This window comes from Lipotes vexillifer, unplaced genomic scaffold, assembly GCF_000442215.2.
Source record: "Lipotes vexillifer unplaced genomic scaffold, Lipotes_vexillifer_v1.1 scaffold182, whole genome shotgun sequence".
Taxonomy (NCBI): domain Eukaryota; kingdom Metazoa; phylum Chordata; class Mammalia; order Artiodactyla; family Lipotidae; genus Lipotes; species Lipotes vexillifer.
In genome coordinates this window covers 6,140,328-6,165,529 of record NW_006798798.1, presented here as the reverse complement: position 1 = coordinate 6,165,529, position 25,202 = coordinate 6,140,328, and the positions used below count along the sequence as shown (strand labels likewise).

Below are 25,202 nucleotides of genomic sequence, written 5' to 3'. Positions count from 1 at the left end.
GATGGGTCAGCAGTGGTACCATGTGGCTGAGAAGGTGTCACCATGCCCAAGAGTCTTGCAAGTTTGCCTGTCCACCCTGCAGGCAGAGTTCACATGGCCCAGCTGCTGAGGTCCCGGTAGCTACCCTGATCTACCCTGAGCTAGCCCTTCTGGAAGCCCCTTCTCAGCTTATGTTCCCAGGGGTGGCTGGCTACCAGATTGCTACTCACAGTCCTTCATTCCCAACAGGCAGCTGGAGGTGCCAAGGCCAGGGCTCCTCCCCACTGCCCTTAGTACCTGAGCCCAAGCTGGGAGATGTACACTGGACAACGCCAGGGCCCACTTGCCTCAGATTTCCACTTCGGTCGCCTGAAGCCAAGTGTTGGCCGTCAGGACTGACCTGCATGACTCGTACCCCAGCTTTCATGTCCACAGGCATCCCATTCTCACTTCCCCGGTCTGGGAAGTGTGACATGTTCTGCAGGTGCTGGATGTCATTCTCCACATACACAACCTTCAGCAGGGTCTGCAAGCGGGAAAGGACTTAGGTCAGTGCTATGAGAAGCTCTGGAGCACCTCTGCAATTTTTTTCTCCTGATAGTCTCCCATTCTTCATTAGTAACAGAATTCCAATTTTGACCTGGGAGCTTCACGACTCAGAATAATAACTATGCTTCCCAGACTCCCTTGCATCTAGATGAAGCTGTGTCAATAAATTCTGGTCAATGAGGTGTAAAGCAAGTGAAAACTCTTCTTCTTCTTTCCCATTATCCTGCTGCCTGGAACTTGGATGTGATGACTGGAGCACCAGCAGCCATTCTGGACCACGATGACAAGGGCCACTCCTTCAAAATGGGCAGAGTGGAGAGCTGGACGGCTCTTGGGTCTCTAAGGGCTTCCTACAGCTGTCAAAACAGCCTGGACTAGTTACCTCTAGACTATTTTTACAAGTCAGAAAATCAAACTTTTACCTCGCTTTGGGTTTTTCTATTGTGTGCAACCAAATATAACATGGTTATCACAGATGCAGAAGAGAAGATGGTAGTATGGCAGGGGGACGTGGGGTGCTGGTGAGGGGAGTCGTAAAAGAGCATTTGCTATACACACCCTGCATTAAGAGCTTTTTTTCTTCCAGCCACACTAACCTCTTTTGGGTTTTCCAACTCATCAAGCTCTTTGCAGCCATAAGGCCTTTGTCCCTTGGTGTAGAACACTCTCCCCTCCCCTCTTTACTCCTCCCAATCCTTCATATCTCAGTTCGGTTATCTCCTCCTCCAGGAGGCTGCCCCTAATGCCACAGATAAAATCAGATGACTGATTTTAGATATATCTTACTCATACCTTACAACTTTCTTTCATGGTGCTTATTATGCTTGTGATTGTATCATAATTTGTGCAGTTATTGGCTGGCTGCCTCTCCCTACTAGACTGTAGGTGTCATGGGGGCAGGAGAAGGGTCTGCCTTAGTCACTGATGTGTCCCCAGCATGCAGCACAGCACCTAGCACTGACCTTAATAACTGTCTGTAGAATCAACAAATGCATGATTCAGGCCTCAGCTCCTCAGAGAAGCTCCCTCACTGACCTAGCAACACCAACTATTTCTTCAGTAAAGTTTTTCTCCCCAGCCTCTCATCATGGCTCTCTTTGGGATCCTGCCAGCACCTCCACCTCAGGCTTCAGTGCGTGGCAGCTAGCTAGACAGGAGACACCCCTGCCTGGTTTGGCCCATCAGGTGCTCTCCCAGGGAGTTCTAACTCAAGACTTGAGGAGCAATTTCTTCTTTGTTGAGTATGTCGGGCTGCCTGGAGTGGCTGTGTCCACACACACCGAGACAGCAGGAGTTGAGTGGTAAAGAAAAGCAGAGAGGACCACAACCAAGACCCAACACAGCCAAAAATAAAATAAATAAATAAATAAATATATATATTTAAAAAAAAAGCAGAGAGGAAAGACCATGTCACCTAGAAAGAAAGAGAGGGAGAGAGAGAGAAATGAGATAGGAGACAGAGAGTGACCAGCCTTGGTTCCTGGTTCCTGTCCCTAGTGAAGCTTAACACTGAGGTTCCATAAAACTCCCCCCTCACCCCCTATCCTAGATTCAAGTAGGCCTTTGTTCCTCCTAAAAGATGGTTCACAATGAAGCTCCTTACATTACTGAAGATGTTCTTCTGCCAGTGAGAGTCAGGGCTGCCGTCCATGTTCCAGAAGCGGATGGTATTGTCTGAGGAACAAGTCAGAAAAGATCCTGATGGCAGACAAGCTCTCTGATCTTCAAACTCAGGATACACCTACAGTCCCCAGAGAACAAGGCAAAGGGCAATTCATTACAACCACTTCAATGACAGCACTATGATATACTATTGCATGGTGAAATAAAAGTAAGTTGCAGATAAACAGCCTTAGTGTAATGCCTTGCAAGAAAAAAAAGACACAAAATGCTACCATGTATTACCATGCCCCATCTTCAGTCCAGTCCATAAAACATCCCCACAAATCAATTTCTAAGGAAAATGGGTAGCGCAAATCACTAAGCACAAAAGGAAACAAGGTACCACGAGCAAGAAGCAGCAGAAACAACAGAGTCTAGCTTCAAATGCTGGAATTATCTAACAGACTATAAAATAACTATGCTTAAAGAAATAAAAGAACTTTGACAAGATTAAAAGTATGAGTAGCCAACCAGAAACTAGAGAGAACAACCAAGCAGAGCTGAAAAGGAACAAAATAGAACTATTCTAGAAATGACAAATAAAACATATTAAAAACCAAAGATTTGACACAGTTGAAAAGAAAATTAACTGAATTGAAAGACAGAACTAAAGACGTTATTCAGAATGCAACTCAGGGAGACAAAGAGATAACATATAAAGAAATTTCAAAATATGAAAGCCTGGACTCTGAGATGATGACAGCAGCATCATAGATTTTTAATCCAAAATTCCCACGTGAAAAAGAGAAACCTGAAAGCAAAAGCAAAACCCCATGGACAATATTTATAACAAAAGTAGGTGAACAAGATATTCTCATAATTCCCCAAATACAAGCAGGTAGGAACAAATTACCTCCAGTCATAAGACCTACATGTCCTCAACATGTATATGGGAGAAAGCAGAGAGGAGCAATGAGGTATTCTAACCTCAAAGTAGCCAGCAGGTATTCACTGGAAAGCACACTGGCCAAACTGAACAGTAGTTGAACTTAGCAGGGTGGGGGTGGGGGGTCATCCACTCCAATAGTGGTTGAGTGCAGGGCTTGGCAGTAAGGCCTGAAGGGGCTGGAGAAATCAAGGCCTGGTGAGCTCTCAAAACTAACTTGCCAGGGCTCCTTTCAGGACAAAGGCATATACTGAGGAGAAACTGCTGGGAATGGAAACAAAATTGATCAGGATAGGGACAAGAGAGACAAAGTAAAGAAGTACACATAAAAGTAAGGACATAACAGGGCTTCCCTGGTGGTGCAGTGGTTGAGAGTCCACCTGCCGATGCAGGGGACGTGGGTTCGTGCCCCGGTCCGGGAAGATCCCACATGCCGCGGTGCGGCTGGGCCCGTGAGCCATGGCCGCTGAGCCTGCCTGTCCAGAGCCTGTGCTCCGCAACGGGAGAGGCCACAACACTGAGAGGCCCACGTACCTCAAAAAAAAAAAAAAAGTAAGGACATAACATATAAATAGGAACACAACAAGGAAATATCAGAAAGCAAGCTGCCATATTTTGAAACATAAAAAGCATTAGAAAATGGAGTTCTTTCTTGGCAAGTTAGCTGCCCTGAACCACACCAACTTCTAAAAATTCAGAAAAACCAGTATCACTTAAAAATGAAAAACAAAAAAGGGACCCATGCCAAGCAAGCCCCAAACAAAGTTACTCTTTAAAATAAAAGGAAAAGTGTACAAAACTGTAAATCAACTATATTTCAATTAAAAAAAAAATAAAAGGAAAAGAAAAAAAGCATACCAGAAGCCACATGGCGCAGCCACACAAAAAAAGAAAAAAAACATCTACTATAAAAACCAATACCACGACACACTCTTGAGTAAAATAACTAGGTTTAAAAAGAAAAAAAATTCTTTGGGCTTTTAGGCAAAAGCAGCAAGTCACTTAAAAGGGAAAGAAAGACATCAGACATTTCAGTAACCATAAGAAAATGGGTTAACATATTTAAGATAGACAAGGAAAGATAATGTGAGCCAAGCATTTTCTATCCAGCAAAGTGACTTTCAAGTATAAAGGGCAAAAACTGTTACCAACATGCAAAAACTCAGGAGACACTGTCCCACGAACTGTTCCTGACAAATCTTCTCAAGAATAAGCAATGACAACAAAAATAACTAGAGAGACGTCAACATAAGGATTAAATATATAGTTAACTGTAGAATGAAGAATAAATGAGGATCAAGTGACATCACTGAAAATGGCAGAGTAGTGAAATCCAAGAAGCTATCCCTCCACCAAAGCAAACTTAAACTGGCATAAACTCTCAGAATCAACTTTTTCAGAACTCTGGAATCTAACTTACAACAGCCAAGAAATGGCTTAATGAAGAAAGAAGCTGCTGAATTTTGACATTCAAAGAAACTGCTGTCAAATCACTAGCTGACCACTAAGATAATGGAATAGTGACTCCAGTGACCACACATGAAAAAGAATACAATCCTTACATAGTTTAGAAAAGTCACTAAACAATTACAACCCACAACAAACCTTGGGGAGGGGGAGAATTTGATTTCCAAAGTTACCACATTATAACAATCAAAATATCCAGTTTTCAACAAAAAACTACGAGACAGGCATGCAAGAAAAGAAGAAAGTGGACTTCCCTGGTGGCGCAGTGGTTAAGAATCCGTCGGCCAATGCAGAGGACACGGGTTCCATTCACGGAAAAAAGAAATTAACAGGAAGCCCAGATTGGACTCATTAAACAAAGACTTTAAATCAGCTGTTTTAAATATACTGAAAGCGATCAAAGAAATTGTGGACAAAGAACTAAAGGAAACCAGGAGAATGATGTCTCATCAAATAGGGAATATCAATAAAGAGACAGAAATTATAAAAGGAACCAAGTAGAAACATGGAGCTAAAAAGTATAATAACTAAAATAAAAAATTCAGGGACTTCCCTGGTGGCGCAGTGGTTAAGAATCTGCCTGCCAATGCAGTTCGATCCCTGGTCCAGGAAGATCCCACATGCCACAGAGCAGCTAAGCCCATGTGCCACAACTACTCAGCCTGTGCTCTAGAGCCCGCGTGCCACAACTACTGAGCCCATGTGCTGCAGCTACTGAAGCCCATGTGCCTAGAGCCCGTGCTCTGCAACGAGAAGCCACCGCAATGAGAAGCCTGAGCACCGCAACGAAGAGTAGCCCCCAGTCGACACAACTAGAGAAAGCCCATGCACAGCAATGAAGACCCAACACAGCCATAAATAAATAAATAAATAAACATGTGGTATGCCTATATATATGGTATCCCTTTAAAATAAATAAATAAAAAATTCACTAGGGTTCAATAGCAAATTTGAAAGGCAAAGAGAAGAATCACTAAACCTGAAAATAGGTCAAATGAAATTACCTAGCCTAAGGATCAGAAAGAAAAAAGTATAAAGAAAAATAAATAAAGTCCAAGGGATTTATGGAACACCATGGAGAATACCAATGTATACATTACAGGAGTACCAGAAAGGAGAACAGGAAAAGGGCATAAAAAATATTTAAAAAAATAATAGCCAAAAACTTCAAATTTGATAAAAGAATCAACACATTAAAGAAGCTTAAAAAACTCCAAGTAGGATAAACAAACTAAAAGAAATCCACATCAAGACATACCACAAAGTATTGAAAGCCAAATCCAAAAGAGAAAGTCTTAAAAGCAACATGAGACAAATGATTTATCCCATAGAAAGGATCCTCAATAAAATTAACAGTTGATTTCTCATCAGAAATCATGGAAACCAGAAGGCAGTGAGACTACACATTTAAAGTACTATAAAGAAAAAATTGTCAACCAAGCATTCTATACCAAGCAAAACCATCCTTCGAAAATGGAGAAACTGGGGACTTCCCTGGCGGTCCAGTGGTTAAGACTGCATTTCCGATGCAGGGAGTGTGGGTTTGATCCCTGATCAGGGAACTAAGATCCCACATGTGGCATGGTGTGGCTAAATAAATAAATAAAATAAAAATTTAAAAATGGGGAGAGACTTCACATATAACAAAAGTTGAGGGAATTTGTGGCCAGTAGACCTGCTCTACAAGAAATGCTAACGAGAGTCCTTCAGGGTTAAGTGAAAGGACATGAGACAGGAACCTGAAGTCACATGAAGAAATGATGAACACTGGTAAAGGTAACTATATAAATAAATATAAAAGCCAGTATTATTGTATTTTTGGTTTGTAACTCCTCTTTTTTTCTATATGATTTAAAAGACAAAGGCATAAGACAACAATTTAAAATCAGTGTTAATGAAAATACAGTGTATAACGACATAATTTGTGACAATAACAACATAGCGGGGGAGGGACAGAGGTATATAAGGAGCAGAGTGTTTGTATACTACTGAAGCTAAATTGGTATTACTTCAAACTAGTTTGTTAATAATTTAAGATGTCACTTGTAACCCTCCAGTAAGAAAATAACTTTAAAATATACAGAAGAGGAAATGAGAAGGAAATCAAAATGGAACATTACAAAAAATCAATTAAACACAAAAGAAGGTAGTGATAAAAGAATTAAGAAACATTAAAGATATCATATAGAAAGCAAATAGCAAAATGGCAAGAGTAAGACCTATTTTATGAACAACTGATTTACATGTAAACAGATTAAACTCTTCAATCAAAAGGAAATAAATGGCAGCATGCATTAAAAAAAAAAAATCCAGGGCTTCCCTGGTGGCACAGTGGTTGAGAGTCCGCCTGCCGATGCAGGGGACACGGGTTCATGCCCCAGTCCGGGAAGATCCCACATGCCGCGGAGCGGCTAGGCCCGTGAGCCATGGCCGCTGAGCCTGTGCGTCCAGAGCCTGTGCTCCGCAACGGGAGAGGCCACAGCAGTGAGAGGCCCGCGTACCACCAAAAAAAAAAAAAAAAAAAAATCCAACTATATGTTGCCCACAAGAGATTCACTTTATATCCAAATATATACATACAGGTTGAAAGTGAAGGTATGGAAAGATATTCCATACAAATAGTAACCAAAAGGGAGCTTTGCATGTCTATAGTAATGCCAGACAAAATAGACTTTAAGTAAAAAATTATTACAAGTGACAAAAAAGGGTCAATTATAAAGAAGATATAACAAATACAAACATACAACTAACACAGAGACCCAAAATATATGAAGAAAAAGTTGACAGAATTGAAGGAGGAAATATACAGTTCTACAATAATAGTTGGGGACTTCAATATTCCATTTTCAATAAAAGATAGATCTAGGGGACTTCCCTGGTGGCCCAGGGGTTAAGAATCCGCCTTCCAATGCAGGGGACGTGGGTTCTATCCCTGGTCGGGAAACTAAGATCCCACATGCCATGGGGCAACTAAGCCTGTGTGCTCTAGAGCCTGTGCACCACAACTAGAGAGCCCACATGCCACAACTAGAGAGCCCATGTATTGCAACTACTGAGCCCACATGCCACACCTATAGAGCCCACATGCTACAACTACTGAGCCCGTGCACCACAAGAGAGAAGCCCGCGTGCCACAACAAAGAGCCCACGCGCTTCAACGAAAGATCCCATGTGCCGCAACTAGGACCCCACACAGCCAAATAATAAATAAATAAATAAATAAAATGAATGACTGCTTCAGCTTAAAAAAAAAAAAGATAGATCTAGAGAGATAAAGAACACCCAGTAACAGCAGAACACATTTTTCTCAAATGAACATGGAACATTCTCCAGAATAGACAACATATAGGCCACAACATAAGTCTCAATAAACTTAAAAGGCTTTAACCATATAAACAATCTTCTCCAACCACAGTGGAATGAAATTACAAATGTATAACAGAGGAAATATGGAGAATTAACAAATATGTGGATATTAACACACCCTTACATAACCAATGGGTCAAAGTAGAAATCAAAAGAGAAATTAGAAAATACTTTGAGAATGAAAATGAAAATACAGTATACCAAAGCTTATGGGATGCAGCAAAAGCAATGCTCAGAGGGAAATTTACAGTTGTACATGCCTACAAAAAAAGAAGATCTCAAATCAATTAACTTCTCACCTTAAGGAACTAGGAAAAGAAGAGAAAACTAAACCAAAAGCTAGCAGAAGAAAGGAAAATATAAAGATTACAACGGACATAAACAGTCTTTTTTGCAGAAATGGAAAAGCTGATCCTAAAATTCATATAGAATTGCAAAGGATCCCCAAATAGTCAAACCAAATCACTACAAAACTATAGTAATCAAAGCAATGTGGTACTGGCATAAAGATAGACATATATCAGTAGAATAAAATTGAGAATCCAAAATTAAACCCATACATCTATGGCCAGTTGATTTTCAACAAGTGTGCCAAGATCACCCAAGGAGGGAAGAACAGTCTGCTCAACAAGTGGTGCTGGGATTATCCATCCACATGCAAAATAATGAATTTGGGCCCTTACTTCACCATATACAAAAATTAACTCGAAAGAGATCAAATACCTAAGTGGAAGAGCTAAAATAATAAAACTCTTAGAAGAAAACATAGGAGTAAATCATCATGACTAGGAATTTGGCAATGTTTTTTTTCTTTTTTCTTGTGGTACGCGGGCCTCTCACTGTTGTGGCCTGCGGGCCTCTCACTGTTGTGGCCTCTCCCGTTACGGAGCACAGGCTCCAGACGCGCAGGCTCAGCGGCCATGGCTCACGGGCCCAGCCACTCCGCGGCATATGGGATCTTCCCGGACCGGGGCACGAACCCGTGTCCCCTGCATCGGCAGGCAGACTCTCAACCACTGCGCCACCAGGGAAGCCTGGCAATGGTTTTTTAGATATGACACCAAAGACACAAGCAACGAAACAAAAAATAGAGAAATTGGACTTCATCAAAATTAAAAACCTTTGTTCATCAAAGGACACTATCAAGAAAGTGAAAAGACGACATAAAGAATGGAAGAAGGGCTTCCCTCGTGGTGCAGTGGTTGAGAATCCGCCTGCCAATGCAGGGGACACGGGTTTGAGCCCTGGTCTGGGAGGATTCCACATGCTGTGGAGTGGCTGAGCCCGTGTGCCACCACTGCTGAAGCCCGTGCGCCTGGAGCCTGTGCTCCACAACAGGGGAGGCCATCACGATGAGAGGCCTGTGCACTGCAGCGAAGAGTGGCCCCCGCTCGACGCAACGGGAGAGAGCTGGCACACAGTGAAGAAGACCGAACACAGCCATAAATTAAATAAATAAATAAATAAATAAAATAAAACTTCTAAAAAAAAGAAGAATGGAAGAAAATATTTGCAACTTATATACCTGTTAAGGGCCTAGTATCCAGGATATATAAAGAACTCTTACAACTCAAAAGCAAAAAGACAAACAGCCCAATTAAGAAATAGGGAGGGGGAGGGGATATGGGGATATATGTATACATATAGCTGATTCACTTTGTTATACTGCAGAAACTAACAACACTGTAAAGCAACTATACTCCAATAAAGATGTTAAAAAAACACCAAAAAAAACAGGCAGGAATTCCCTGGTGGCGCAGTGGTTAGGAATCCGTCTGCCAATGCAGGGGACATGGGTTCAATCCCTGGTCCGGGAAGATCCTACATGCCGTGGAGCAACTAAGCCCATGCGCCACAACTACTTAGCCTGCACTCTAGAGCCCATGAGCCACAACTACTAAGCCCACGCGCCGCAACTACTGAAGCCCGTGTTCTCTAGGGCCCACATGCCACAACTACTGAGCTCGTGTGCTGCAACTACTGAAATCCGTGCGCCTAGAGTCTGTGCTCCACAACAAGAGAAGCCACGGCAAAGAGAAGCCCACACATCGCAATGAAGAGTAGCCCCCGCTCGCCACAGCTAGAGAAAGCCCGTGCACAGCAGCGAAGACCCAATGCAGCCAAAAATAAATTTTTAAAAATTAATTAATTTAAAAAATAATAAATAGGCAAAAATCTTGAATAGACATTTCTCCAAAGAGGATATACAAATGACCAACAAGCACATGAAAAGAGGCTCAAAATTATTAATTAGGGAAATACAAGTCAAAACCACAATACCTTGCAAATACTAAGATAGCTATAATTTTTAAAAAACCAAACAGAAAAATAACCAGTGCTGGCAAGGATGTGGAGAAATTGGAACTCTCATACATTGCTGGTGGGAAAGTAAAATGATGCAGCTGCCATGGAAAAGTCCGGTGGTGGTTCTTCAAAAACTTAAACATAGAATTACCACATGACCAGTAATTCCACTGCTGGGTATACACCCGAAAGAAGTGAAAACAGGTGTTCAAACAAAGCTTTTACACAATAGCACTATTCACAATAGCCACAAGGTTATTTTGGCTATTATGAATAGGGAATAAACCAAAAAGAAGCAACTCAAATGTCCATGAACTGATAGATGCATAACAAAATGTATTTTCCATATGATGGAATAGTATTATTCAACCTTAAAAAGGAATAAAGTACTGAAACATGCTACAACATAGATGAACCTTGAAAACATTGTTAAATGAAAGACATCAGACACGAAGTCCACATATTCTGTGATTCCATTTATATGAAACATTCAGAACAGGCAAACCCATAGCAACAGAAAGCAGATTAGCTGTTGCTATGGGCTGGGAAGAGTAGGAATGGAAAGTGATTGCTTAATGGGTACAGAGTTTCCTTTTGGGGTGACGAGAAAGTTCCAGAACTAGACAGTAGTGATGGTTGTACAACACTGTGAATGTCCTAAATAACACTGAATTGTATATTTAAAATGATTTAAGTGGGAAGTTTTATGTTATGTATATTTTACCATAATATATATGTACACTTATACTCCCCTCAAATAAATGGGGTCAAAAGGGAGAAAATATAGTATATAATGGCTATATGATCAGATCATATAGATACAGAATAATTAATCTAAAAATTAGAAGAGAATGGGGAGAAAATTTGCAAAAAAAATTGTTTTAACTGTTTTCAGAATTGAATTATCATTCTTAGACTATTATATTATAATGTGGGAACAAAGAAATGATTAACTGGGGATACTCTAATTCCATCATCCCCCTATGTCTTTGAGAACTAGGATTCTGGAAGGATCAATCCAACTGCTATAAGCATCCCCAGCACCCAGACTGTGACTTTGACATACCAATTCAAAGTGAAAAAATGAAACAAAACAAAACAAAAAACAGGGCTTCTTCAAGAAATGGCTGCTTCCAGGTTTGGGGCAAGAAATGCACAAGATGAGGCTAGAACACCTTGTCATCCCTTGTCATTAGCGAGGCATCATGTCCAAAGGACTCAGGAGCCAACCTGAAGAGGCTTCCACTGGCCAAAGATGGGACAATTTGAGCTCCAATAATGTTAATAATTGCAGTCAATTAAAATATATGCAATAGATTTAAATATATGAATTTATAATGATATTAAATAAAAACAACTAGTTACCTTTAGAGGACAAGGAACCAATTCATTATCTTGAAAACTGGTAATTAAAGGGAAAGAATCAAGCATTTATCCTGCCTTTCCTATAGAAAGTGTACCACTGGGTGACCAAATGGTAGATGAGGGGAAGTTTCTCTTCACATAAGCAGTCCAACTAATAAAAAGAAATGATAGAATTAGAATATCACCATATTGCAACCCCCAATGAATAAAGGGATCTAGGCATCGAGTGTCAACAGCTGCTAACAATAATCAATCAACTGCACATTTCTTTCGTGTGGTTTTCTAGATCTCTGTTTTATTGAAAAAAAAATGAAGGATAGAGAAAGACAACACATTAGAGTAACAGAAAAAGAGAGAATGGGGTAGAGGCAACTCTTAAATCCATATTGGCCGAGAACTTTCCAGAACTGATTAAAAGATCTATCCACAGATATTTCTGTTGAGAATATATATATAAATAACCAGCAGATGCAAAGAAAATGAATTGGAAAAAAAACACATAATAAACTGATAACAAGAGCGAGGGTGAGAGAGACAGCAAGAGTGGGGGGTTGAGGAGGTGATCAAAAAAGACTTTAGCTTGATCTGTAATATCTCGCCTTTTTTTAAGGAGAATATATTTATATATAAATTTCAAAAGTTATTTAAAAAACATTCTTGTTAAGTGAGAAAAGTGCTATCAACAGAAATGTCAGATCCACAAAGGGAGATGTATTCAAGCAAAGGGCTGAATAATGCCTATTCAAAAGGATAAAGTTATTTCTCACAATCCTGAACTGGGCCACTGAAAACATAATTTCTCTAGAACAAACATTCCTAGTAATAAGAAATTTTCAGGGAAAAAAAGAAGCAGACTACAATTCTTTCTCTACCTTATCTTATCTACAAGTCTTATCTGCAAGAAGTATTATACTTCGAACAGCTTCAAAATGAAAAATCCCCACAGATTCATTCTCAGAAAATAAAGGCTTCTTCAACACTTAAATAAAAAAGGGCTTCCCTGGTGGCACAGTGGTTAAGAATCCGCCTGTCAGTGCAGGGGACATGGGTTCTATCCCTAGTCTGGGAAGATCCCACATGCCATGGCGCAACTAAGCCCATGCGCCACAACTGCTGAGCCCGTGTGCCCCAACTACTGAAGCCTGCGCGCCTAGAGCCCGTGCTCCGCAACAAGAGAAGCCACCGCAAAGAGAAGACCGCGCACCGCAACTAAGAGTAGCCCCCACTTGCCGCAACTAGAGAAAGCCCGCGCGCAGCCATGGAGACCCGACACAGCCAATCAATCAATCAATGAAAAAAAAAAAAGCCATGAACTACGCAAACGCCCTTGACAGAAAGCTCCCTGAGATACACACGCTGCTGCTGAAGGACCTTTGCACTTGCCGTACCCACAATGGTGGCGTTCCTCACCCCTGACTTCCTGCAGGTCCCCCACTCGAATGTCACATCTTCAGAGAGGCTTGCCCTGACCACTCTCCTTTCTAGAATAGCACTCTTGAACCCCCTTTCCCCTAGGCGGCTTCGTTTTTCTTCAGAGAAGTATTGTACTTGGCACGTTCCATACTGATATGTTTACAGGTTTACACTACCACCTGGATGTGAGCTCCAGGAGATCAGGACTTGTGTCAGTTTCCTGCCCAGCTGTGTCCCCAGCACCAAGAACAGCACCTGGCACATAGTAGGGGTCCATGAGTATCTTTTGCAGGTATGGCTGAATGGGTTCCCCAAACTCTGCAGAAGCTTCCTCAGCTGAGCCCCAGCTGGGGGCTAAGCAGGGGGAGGGGGAGGGAGAGAGGGGCTCACCTCCACGTTCCAGACGTAGGAGCTGTGGAAGAGCTCTGACCACACCTTGCCTACTTTGTTGATGTCTTTGACATCCCAGATGTAGATGCTGTGGTCCTTATACACACAGGACAGCCACTGGTGGATGGGGTCGAAGATCAGCGCCACTGTATCCGGGTAGATGGCTTCTGCCTTCCTGCGGAAAAGGAAGCTGACAAGGCCACGTGAGTCATCAATGACCATCAATGTCACTGTGAGTAGTAACAGCTACCTCTGGTGATGCTTGAGCTGCCTCCTGCCTGGCAATGCCATCCCTTATGATCTTTGTGGTGACCCATCTCTCCCACTCCAACTCCACTTCTCACTCCTCCATCTTCTTTCTTTGCTTTGCTTCTAATACAGAGACTGTAAACTGGAAGCTTCTGCCCGGCCCCTAAGAGCGTTTGAATTTTCGACTCCTGTTAACATTTCTCTCCCCTCTTTTCACTCGGCCCAAGCTCCATCCTCTCTCTCTGAGCATAGGATAATGGGCACAAAGATCAGGCCCTCTCTCTCTCAGCCTCACAAACACATGATCAAAATTCCCTGTGTAAGGGGGCTGGTGAGCCATCCCCTGGCTTGGGGCCTTCCTAGCAAGGCTACAGTTGACTGAGCACTTACTGTGTGCCGAGCCGAGAGCTTTAGCTGTGCTGAATTCCCACAGTTTCCATGAGAGGTAGGTACTATATTTTACAGACGAAGAAACTGAAGCACTCGTTGATACAGTGACCTGCCCGAGGCCACACAGCACACAGCAGAAGGTGGCAGAGCTGGGCACCCCGGCCACTACAACACACTACTGTCTGTGGGTTGCTCACCCACCTTCTCTTTCCTTTGCAACATCCAGTAAGGCCCTCCATGCGCTCTCTTAGAAAAGGCACACCCAGGAGGTAGTGTCCAGCAACCTACGAAGAGGCAGCCCCAGGCACCCCAAACTCTCTGGTTAGGTAGCCCCCCAACCCCCACAAAACAGACTTACACCAAAAGGGAAGATACACCACAGCTCAGCCCCTCCATCTGCTCTCAACATGGCAGCCAGAGGAGGTACTACTCAAGGCCTGACCCAGTAACACCAGTGCCTAAGGTCCCAGTGGCTGCCCAGTGACCTCAGAATAGGCTCCAAGCTCCTCTCAGCAGCTTCCATCAATGCTCACACCTGACTCCTACCACCCTCCCCCCAGCACACTGTGCTCCAGCCACACAGCCCCCAGCCGTTCCTGTGACACACGGAGCCCAGTGTGCTGTCCCCTTAAGGCCTCTGCATTTGCTGTCAGGACCCAGCTCTCCACACAGCTGGCTTGTTCTCACCAGAGAGGCCTCCCCTGGCCACCCAGTCAACAGCCCCACTCCCAGACACTCTCCTTCTTGAGTCCCTGCTTTATTTCACCAAAGCATTTACGACTATCTGAAATGATCTTGTTTATGCACTCATTTATCATCCAGCACCCTCACTAGACTGCAGACTTCACGAAATCCTGCTGCCTCCTTACAGCCTGTATCCTGCTTCCAGCCCAAGGCTGGCCAGTCGGTAGATGGATCTGGAAGCATGGATGGATACCAGCAGACAGACTCTAGGTAGGCCCCTCTCCCTCCCCATGCCAGGCAGTACCTGGGCTCCAGGCCCTGGGCCACATCCACTCCAAGGTAGTGTGGCTTGGGCAGGTTGGCGAGGTATTGCAGGCTGTGGGCTTGGAATATGCGGACTATCCCATCTGTGCAGCCGCAGAAGATGAGCTCCTGGCTGACACAGAGGCAGGAAGACAGCGAGACCTGTGGGGGCAAAGGGGACCCAAGTGGACTTAGTGTTTTGTGTGGCCCAGTTCAGAGATATGGGGGCTGACAGAACAGCCTTGGGCCTCCAGAAAAGCCTTACAGCTTTGGGGTCTAAGAAACCCATTTTTGCAAATGTTAAGATTTTTGAAATCAGGATATAGTGCTCAGTCACTATTGAAGGAAAAGGGGCAGCAGGCAGACAGAGGCACAAAATGGGACAGAGTTATCATTGTTATAGAGGAACTCAGCTGTGTGTGGAAAATATCTCAGCCGATTGTGACTTCAGATAGGTTGCTTGCAGTAGCAGCGTTGAATTTTAGGCTTAAATTAAATTTTAGGCTTTATTCCTTATTGCTTAAAAATACCTTCATAGAGATTATACTTTAAAGCAGCATAGAAAAAAGTTATTATATATAGGAAGGACCGTCTCTTCTGCCAGGGCATGCAGATAGAAGGGGCAGGAACTGCCAGACCTCTGGATAGAGCTTAGAGGAGTTTTTCCAAACATAGAGGGACTAAGTTTATGGGTCATTTAAGACACCTGCTCAGGGGCTAAACATCTATCTATCCAAAGCTCCTGACTTGCTTAAAAGCTGCATGAATTCTAGCAAGAGGATTCAAATGAGAGAAATAAATGATGTTTAACCAACTAGCAAAGACAGATAAAGCTCAGAATTCTTCCACACACCTCTTGCCATGCCATTAACCCTAAAGCTGAGCTCCAGAGGGGAGTCATAAGAGCAGGAATAGGACAAGGAGGACAACTGTGATGCTCCTGCTAACAGCCAAACAGGCATCCAAGCCCAGGATAGGAAGACAGCTTGGATTCAAACCCTCAGATCCTGAAGAAAAGTGGTTCTGTAATTTATTGATATATCACCTTTTAGTTTAAAATTTTATGTATTCTATATAGTCTTTAACAATAAAAGTAATAGAAAAATTATTATGTCAATGACACCTTGGATTAAAAAAGAAAAAAAAAAAGTGGTCCTCCCACCAGCCAAGAGTGCCCAGTGAAGAAAAGAAACGTGAACTGGGTCAAATGGTGATGGGAAAGCAATTGTAACCCTGACCCCCATTATAGGGGAACAGGCACTGTGCTAAGTGCCTTACATATATTATCTCGCATGACTCCCCTGTCAACTCTGTGAGGTAGGCAGCAGTAGTTCCATTTTACAGATAAGAAAACTGAGGCTCAGAGAGGGAAAGTCACTCTCCCAGAGTTGTACAAGCAGAACAGGAAGTCAGACCCAGAGCTGTTGTGACCAACTGTCACGCAGGGGCACTGCTGAGTGTCCCTGTAGACACATGTCATGGGGAGTGTTTCCCCCACTGACAGCAGAGTGGGAGGCTGGGGTACCTTTAGGTTGATCCACTTCTCCAGCACCCTCTTCTCGTTGAACTGGCAGAGGAGGCCCGAGTAGGACACACAGAAGGTACTGCCTGTCATCTGGCCCCGGCCACAAGCCACACCACAGAAGACGTTGTTGTGCAGCTCACCCAGGATGCCTGAGCGCCCCACGAGGGGCACTGTGCTCGTCACCTGGAGGCAGAGCAGGGCACAGTGAGACACTGTCCACATGGCCTAGTCCCCAGCAAGGTCACGGCGGGCCTCTCATGACCAGTGGATACGACACAGCTAAACAGGAGAACTCTCAGAAACTCCTCCGAATGCAGAAGGGAAGAACAAAGAGAACACACACTTCCAGGCACAGTGGCTGGAGGCAGCAGGCCAGGGATGAAGTCTGGCCCCAGGGTCCAGCAGGGGAGGTTACCCAGCAGGGCCTAGCAGTCAGTCAACACCTGGAGAACAGGCCCAGAAGCAGAAGGCAGACCCCTGAGAGGCTAGACAGCCTCTGAGACCACTGCCCCTGAATCTCAGGTAGAACCAGGAGTCCCTACTGCCCCTGACAGTTCCTCCCCTGGGCCCGGATGAGGTGGCAGGGACAGCAACTCACCTTTGCTTCAGTGGAGACTTCCAAGAACCAGAACCTCACATGCCGGTTCCCAACAGTGACAAAATAACTGCTATCCTCTGAGAAGGAGAGGGCAATGACCCTGCATGATACTTTGTTGGAGGCCACCACGATGTCTTTCTGGAAGAATCGGTACAGAGAAGTTCACGCCAGCACCCATCCCATCAGACTCTTTGAGCCTTTGCCCTCAGCCCTGCGTCTCTCCACCCTCCCCTGCTCCAAGTCTGTTTTTCTTGGGCCCTCCTTTTTGCGGAAACCTACGCGTGACACTCTTATCATTCCCAACACAGAGGAGACTGAGGCCTGGAAAGGTTCCCACGTGAGAGTAAGTTCCAGAGCTCTCCTCAAGAGTCCAAGCCCTGCAGCCCACACATGGTGTTGAGGACAGCCACAGCTGGAAAGTAAGGACAACACGACCCACGCTGCCGGATATTGGGCTCTTACGCTGGGCCCTGCTGAGCCCTTCACAGGATAACTCGTGGAATCCCCTCAGCAGTCCTACAAGGGAGGTGCATCTCCCCACCACCCTGTCATGCTCAGAGGGGGCTGTCACATGCTCAAGGTCACACAGCAGGTCATGAACAGAGGCAGGACTTGATACCCACTTCTCCCGACTCCAAGTCCTCCCCAAGCTGTTCCAAAGTCCAGCCTTCCAGCACATATCAACTCACTGAATTCTCACAACTCAACAAAGCAGATACTATTATTCCCATTTTACAGATGAGGAAACAGACTCACAGAGAGGTTGGGTCCCTTGCTCAAGGTCACAGCTGGTCAGTATAAAAAGAATTATATGTTCCCTGGGTTGACAACTTGTCACATGCCCTGCAACAGGTACCTAGAACCGGCATTGGCATGTAGTAGATGCTCAATAAATATTTGCTGGTTAAACACTTTACCAAGTTACCTTATTTAGTTCTGCCAATGCCCAAGACTCAGGGTGTTCTGGCAGCTGGCTGCCTGTCACACACCTACCAGTCAGCTCTTACCTTCCAGTCCCAGACGTTGAGTACCATGTCGTGCTGGTAGCCCATGGACACAATGTGCTTCATACTGGGGGAGAAGGCCACACAGGCCACACCGTACTTGTGGCCCAGCATCTCCGCCACCTGACTCTTCTCTTCCACGTCCCAGATGCGCACGGCAGGCCTGTGCCCGTTCTGGGGAAGATGGGGCCATTTACTGCTGGCGGGTTCTGCACCCAGGTGGGGCTTGAGGGGCTGAAGTTGGCATTGCCCCAGGGTGCGCCCGAAAGCCACCTCCCCCATCTGTCACGGGGCTTTTCTAGCCCAGGAAGGATCTATTCCAGGGATTCCTCAGGCCTCCTCGGGGTAGAAGGAATGGCCCCAAGGCCCCTCCCCACCCACTCAGTCATGATCACGACTCACCTCCCCCGTCACTATGTACTTTCCATCAGGGGAGAAGGCCAGGGCACTCAGAGACTTCCTGGGGGCAAGGAAAGGGGTTGATTACTGATTCCACTGAGGGTGGGCAGCCAGACTCCAGCCTGGCTGTGCTCACAGCACTTGGCCCACTCCTCACTCCCAAGAGGCCGGGAGAGGTGAGTGCCTGCAGCTCCCAGAGAGCCAGTGCTACGTCCTTGCCCAGCATAGCACCCAGTGCGCTCCTTCCTGCTGGAAGAAGCGGGGGCAGCGGCACAGGGAAATGGGGTTTTGTAAAAGCAAAGGCCCCTTCCTCCCCAAAACCCCAAACCCTGACGGCGTGGATGCTGTATGGAAACCCTCCTTCCCTCTCCCTCTGACAGGGTGGGCTCCCTAAGACCCCATGTACCCTGTAACCCCGAGAAATTCAGATGCAGGAAATGGTACAGATCTGGCCTAACTATGCAGGTGGTACTGATGGAGGATCCTGGCAGACATCACACTGAGACAGCCTGCAGCCTGTGCTCCACTGCTGAACGCTGAAGGTGTCCTGGAAAACCCGTAAACAACCAACACATTTCTCTTCGACACTCCCAGCTAGCCTGCAAGAGCCCTGAATGATCAGTCTAGTTTGCATGTTTTGTGGCAGCAAGTTTCACTGTTCCCAGACTGTGTTGTTTTTTCTCTCCTCTCTTTTAATCCTGCTTTTACCTCTGTTCCTTAGCAGTCTAGTAATTGTCCACCTCGAATGAGTAGACTGCTGTGCAGATAACAAAGTCGAGGCCCCTAAGTGAGTCACTGAAAATTTCATAGAACATTTATCTTCATCAACTCAACCCTCTGCAGCTTCCACTGCTCCTTAAGGTAGCAGCCAAGGTGTGCTGCCCATCCGATATCCACTCGCCTCTCTTTCCTCACGAAGGGAAGCCCAGTTTTCATGGGGATGGCAATGGCCCCAGCTGGAGTACATCTCCTCCCCTCTCCTGCAGCCACACAGGCACAGCTACATGATGCAGTCTGGCCAATGAGAGGTAAGCTGAAGTGTTGTGTGGGACTTCCAGAAAAGCTTCTCAAAGGGAACTCTGCCCTGCTCCCCACTTGCTCCCACATGACAACCAGAATTTCACCTTGGGCCAGGAGGTGATCTTAAGCCTCCCAATAAGCATGGTGAACAGAAAGACAGAAGGAGTGGGGCCCCTGATGCTGGCAGAGACACCAGCCCCCTAAGCGCCTACTTCCTGGTTTTGTCTGTGCAGGAAGAGCACGCCCTTGCCTTTTAAGCCATGCCTGTTGGGGGTGGGGAAGAGGGTGGGTCTGCCGTCTGCAGCTGCCCCTAGCCTACTGCACCCCTGAGCCGGCGCCTGGCTCTCTGCCAAATGGGCCCCGGCTACTCTGATTCCTCACGCACACTCTGTGCAGTCAAGACCTTTCCTAGCCAGTTTTGAGATGAGGAGACCTCAACACAAGGAAGTCGTGCCAAGGTTACCTAACCAGACAGGGCACATGAGAATTACCCAGGGAGCTTTTGAAAAATATCAAAGCCATGCTAAAACTAGTAAAAGTTTGGTAAGGAACAGGGTAGTATCTGCATAGTTTCAGAGAAGCTCCCCTCAAGATACTCACTAATCACAAAGGGGAAAAGGGAGGCTTCCCAGTGGAGAAGCCAGGCAGACACCACCTTAACCAAGGGCTCAAGGTGATCACCACGAGCCACAGGAGAGAACGACATCACGCACCTCCTGACAGAATGCACTGAGCAGAATGCAGCATTCCTTCGGAGGTGGTCCTGCAGAACCTAACTCTATCTATGAGGAAACAGCACACAAACCCAAACGCTGGGACATTCTACACACCTGGCCTGCAATCCTCAAAGGTGTCAAGGTCATGAAAGTCAAGAAAAGATGGAGGAAACCTCTTTAGATTGAAGGAGACTGAAGAGACAACTGAAGGCAATGCGTGATTCTGGACAGAATCCTTTTTGCTGTAAAGGACATTCTTGGGACAAATGGTGAAGGCTGAATGAGGAGCAGATGGTAGTGATGTACCAATTTTAATTTCCTGACTTTGCTCAATCTTTGTGGTTTTGAAAGGTCATACTTTTTTTTGGCAGTAAATTCACACTTAAGTTTAGAGGTACAGGGGTATCAGGTATGCAACTTACTTTCAGATGGTTCAGAAAAAAATTACTATGTATATAGACAGAGAATCAGAGAATGATACTTTTTTTTCGGGGGGGTCTGCACAGTGCAGCTTGCAAGATTTTAGTTCCCCAACCAGGGATTGAACCTGGGCCCTCGGCAGTGAAAGGACGGAGTCCTAACCACTGGACTGCCAGAGAATTCCCATAGACAGAGAATGATAAAGCAAATGTGGTAAAATGTTAGCATTTGGGAAATATGGGTGAAAGGTGTACAGGTGCTCTTTGTACTATTCTTGTAGGTCTGAAATTATTTCAATATAAAAAGTTTAAAAATTGGCAGTGCTTAGGTCTTACTCCAGACTAACTTATTCAGCCTTCTCTGGGGGTGAAGCCTGGGATCAGGTGACTCTGAAATGCAGCCACAATGAACACCTCCACTCTGGCCACACTGCCTTCTAAGACAGACCCATCTGTGACTGAGAGTGGATACTTCTATGCTATCTGCTTTGGATCAAGGTTACCTACTCTACCTCCTACAGGACTCAGGGAGGCAACAGGGAGGATGAGAAGAATTGGGCAAGGGGCATTCTGACAAATGCCACCAAGCTCCAGCCCATCCCTGCCATAGGAGAATGTGGGCCCCAGAGATCTGAATCTCTCACATTTCTAAAACGAGAGGGCATCTGAATTTTTGTGTAGAAAACTTTAAACGTTGTCAAGTAAGTCCGATATTTAAAACATACTGTCAGACAAGTCTGTGGGCCCCTAGTTTGTGATTATTGACAAGAAGTATCTCACCTGAGATCACACAGTGAATAAACACTTAAGTCTGGATTGGAACCCATTTCTGCCCTCACCACCAGTGACAGAACCCACAGTCAGAGTCAAGAGTCCAAGAAGCCCCTTCTGAGAGGGAATCTGTATCTACCAAACCGTATCTTAGGGATCTTGCCTTAGGGATCGTAAGGGAAGAAGAAAGCCCACAACTTATCCGTCCACCTGGAGAGCCCAGCCAAAGGAGCTAAGCTTGAGCTATTTGTGCAGTATTTGTGGAATAAAATGTTGCAGTGAGGTGCCTCCCAAAGGTCACAACCCGGTTGGAACCAAAGCCCCAGGATGACACAGTGTTCAATCAGCCCCAAGGCAGACCCGGGCATCATCTTGGGCCTGCTCAAAGCCAAGGGCCTTCCTCAATAAACTGGCAGCTGGAGGGATCTTTCTAAAACCCAAATCACACTCATTCATTCAGGAAACGATAAGTGTTATCAATGTGCTAGACACTGACCCAAGGTATAGGGACACAGAAATTAACTAAGAGAAACTCCCCGGCGTCAGAGAGCTCACACTGTGAAAAGAGACAGTAAATATCATCGCTGAGGAAATTAGACAGCGTATCAAAAAGGAGTGCATTTTGTGGAAAAAAGTAAAGCAAGGAAGGGAGATAGAGTGTACTGGAGGGCTGGGGTGCGTGAAGTATATCCTTAGCCTGCAAATGCCCTCTAGTGGCTTTTCTTTGCAATCAGCATGAGAGCCAACCCCTCCCAAGGCCCCTGTGATGTGGCTTCTGCTGGTTCCAGCCCCACCTCCCCCTCACCCATGGAACACTGACTGCTCCTCAAACGTCCTGAGATTCTTAACCACTGCAGGTCCTTTGCTCTTGCTGTCCCCTCTGCCTGGAATGCTCTCCCCACACCTTCACATGGGTCACCCCCTCACTTGCTTCAGCTCTCAGCCTCAGGGAGGCTCTGATAAGACTCTGACGAGAGTCCTTTGCCTGTGAACCAGCCCTAACACATCTCCGTCATTTCCTCCATAGCAACAGTCATGGTCTCATGGTCGGCTAGGAACTGTCAACTAGTTTAGTCTGTCCCTCCCCCCACCACCCAAGCTATCAGCTCTATGAGAGCAGATTCTCATCTCTTTTGTTAACTTCCATGTCCCCAGCACCTGGAACAGTACCAAGCACTGAGCAGACCCTTGGTGAATGTCACTGAACCACCAGGTGAATGAATGAGTCACGCACCCACAAGCACTTCCAGGCAGTGTGGGGAAGGAGGGATGTGCCAGGACCCTGGTCCCACCTCTACCCCATGCCCAGGTCCCAGCTTACCTGGCTGTATTAAAAATGTGCTGCTGCTTGTTCTCCTTGGGGTTCAAAACCACCACCACACAGCTGGGGAGAAAGAGAAAAATGTGCCCAAACTAAGGGGAGTATTAGGGTCCAGGGATGATTCTCTTCCCAACACAAGAGCCCACATATAAACAAGGCTCTTTCTGAACAGATGCTTCTCTCTTCAGTCTCCTCCTCCCCCATTATCTATGCTGAGGATTCTGGGCACTTAACATTATTATTATTGTTATTATTTTAAACATTTATTTATTTATTTATGGCTGTGTTGGGTCTTCATTGCTGCATGCAGGCTTTCTCTAGTTGCAGTGAGCGGGGGCTACTCTTCATTGTGGTGCGTGGGCTTCTCATTGCAGTGGCTTCTCTTGCTGCGGAGTGTGCGCTCTAGGCGCACGGGCTTCAGTAGTTGTGGCACGCAGGCTCAGTAGTTGTGGCTCATGCGCTCTAGAGCACAGGCTCAGTAGTTGTGGCACATGGGCCTAGTTGCTCCACGGCATGTGGGATCTTCCCAGACCAGGGATTGAATCCGTGTCCCCTGCATTTGCAGGCGGATTCTTAACCACTGCGCCACCAGGGAAGTCCCAACGTTATTATTAATATCAATATAATCTTAAATAGAAGCCAACACTTCCTCTGTGGTAACTGTTAGGTTCTGGGCTAATAAAGACATACTGTGCACAATCTCTTTAAATCCTCACAACCGCCAGATGAGGTCAGGAATCTTTGTCGCTTTTCATAGATGATGAAACTGAAGCCCTTTACAGAGAGGGAAGTCCTTTACCCAAGACTCCCCAGCAGGTCGGGGACAGAGTGGGTAAGTGAATCCACACCTGTCAGATTCAAGAGCCCAACCCTGTCCTCTATTCTGGCTGCTTCCCAGAGACTCAGTAACAGATACTGTTCATCAGGAATTACTATGGCCCTGCTCTGCCCTGCCCTGTGGGGGTGAGGGGTCCCTTTGGTGCCTAGAAGAGTGCCAGGTTAGACCAGTATTTGTGGAATAAACAGTTGCAAATGTCCTTCAGTCCTCTCAACTAACTACCCAAGAGGAGGGTATCACTAGTTCTGTTTTACAGAAGCAGAGGCTTGGAGAAGGGCACACACAGTGGAGCTGGGACACAAATCCAGATGGCCTGACACCAACCATGGCTTGGATCTTAACCACCTACCTTTCCCAGAATCACTGCCACCTCCCGCCTGCAGTCACAATAAGGCTTTCTTAGCACTCACGCATGCCAGGTACTGTTCTATACACAGAAGGGCCCATGGAATCCTTCCCACAGCCCTCAGAGGTAGGCAGCATTATGTGCATTCTACAGACGGAAAAGGCGAGGCCCAGAGAGATTCACTGAAGACTTCAGGCTCTGAACTCAGGATCAGTGATCAGAGGCCGAGGCCCACCCACTCACTCACCCTGCCAGGTAGGCCACATGGCCTGTGCTGGGGTCACAGGTTAGGCCATTGCTGTTCTGGGCTGTGATGCCAAGCACCTTCTCAAGTGATACCTGCAGGGAAAAGGCCCAAATTAGAAGCAGCTGCCCCAGCAGGCCCCACGTGGCACAGTCACCTCAGCCACCCATTCAATCCCTGTCACTCCAACACATTCACTGAGCGTCTAGAGTCATCTAGCAGAAACTAAAGCTTGTCCTCCTCAAATGCTGCTTTGATAAATACAGTGCTAGGTGAAGGGCACAGAATGGTGAGGAAGATAGACAAAAAAAATCCAGGAGGAGCTCACATTCTGGGGGTGATGGGATGGTGGACATAGAAAATGAACAGAACAAATATGTAAAATAGATGTCAGGTGACGATGGGAGCATTAGAGAAAAATTAAGCAAGGAAGGAGATTGAGAGTACAGAGGAAGGGGAGAAGGCCTCACTGAGAAGGTGCATAAGACTCTAAGTATTTTATATGGATGAAAGACTTGACAGCCCACAACACTGTGAAGAAGGTGCTATTATCACCACTATTTTACAGATGAGGACAGAGGCCCAAGGTCCCACCCCGGTGGAGTGGCAAGGCTGGGATACAAACCCAGGTAGTCTCTGGCTTCAAAGCCAGCACTTTGTGCAGCACTTTGCTTACAGAAGTGAACAAAAGTGGACACTGTCCGTTCCCTCAATAAATTCACAGTCTAGAGGTTCAACGAGTAAAGAAACAAGTGAACTTGAACAATCGCATTTAAAATTTTTAAATTCTCTAAGCAAGATGAGTCAAATGAGCCAGTCCCCATCATGGCTGATTAAACAATTTAGAGTATGAACTAACAAACTGTGGTATTTTCATATTCTGAAGAGACTAGTTTCTAATTATTATAAAGTAAAACATTCTCAAGCAAGGTGGTGGGCCTCAGAAATGAAAAGGCAAATAGAAGATAGTAATAAGTAATATTTATTGAGCATC

General features: G+C 45.5%; 1 protein-coding gene across 1 annotated transcript in view; it reads right to left on the bottom strand.

Moving 5' to 3' along the window:
* The window catches only part of WDR62 (WD repeat domain 62), a 48,017-nt gene that overhangs the window by 20,743 nt on the left and 2,072 nt on the right, over window positions 1-25,202 (bottom strand). The window contains exons 2-11 of the mRNA XM_007471025.1: window positions 24,212-24,303; window positions 22,781-22,843; window positions 18,537-18,594; window positions 18,138-18,308; window positions 17,131-17,268; window positions 16,533-16,715; window positions 15,009-15,169; window positions 13,382-13,571; window positions 2,132-2,269; window positions 327-505 (exon numbers count right to left, since the gene is read on the bottom strand). Of these exons, the coding sequence (XP_007471087.1) occupies window positions 327-505; window positions 2,132-2,269; window positions 13,382-13,571; window positions 15,009-15,169; window positions 16,533-16,715; window positions 17,131-17,268; window positions 18,138-18,308; window positions 18,537-18,594; window positions 22,781-22,843; window positions 24,212-24,303 (1,373 nt within the window). The remainder of the gene's footprint in view (window positions 1-326; window positions 506-2,131; window positions 2,270-13,381; window positions 13,572-15,008; window positions 15,170-16,532; window positions 16,716-17,130; window positions 17,269-18,137; window positions 18,309-18,536; window positions 18,595-22,780; window positions 22,844-24,211; window positions 24,304-25,202) is intronic.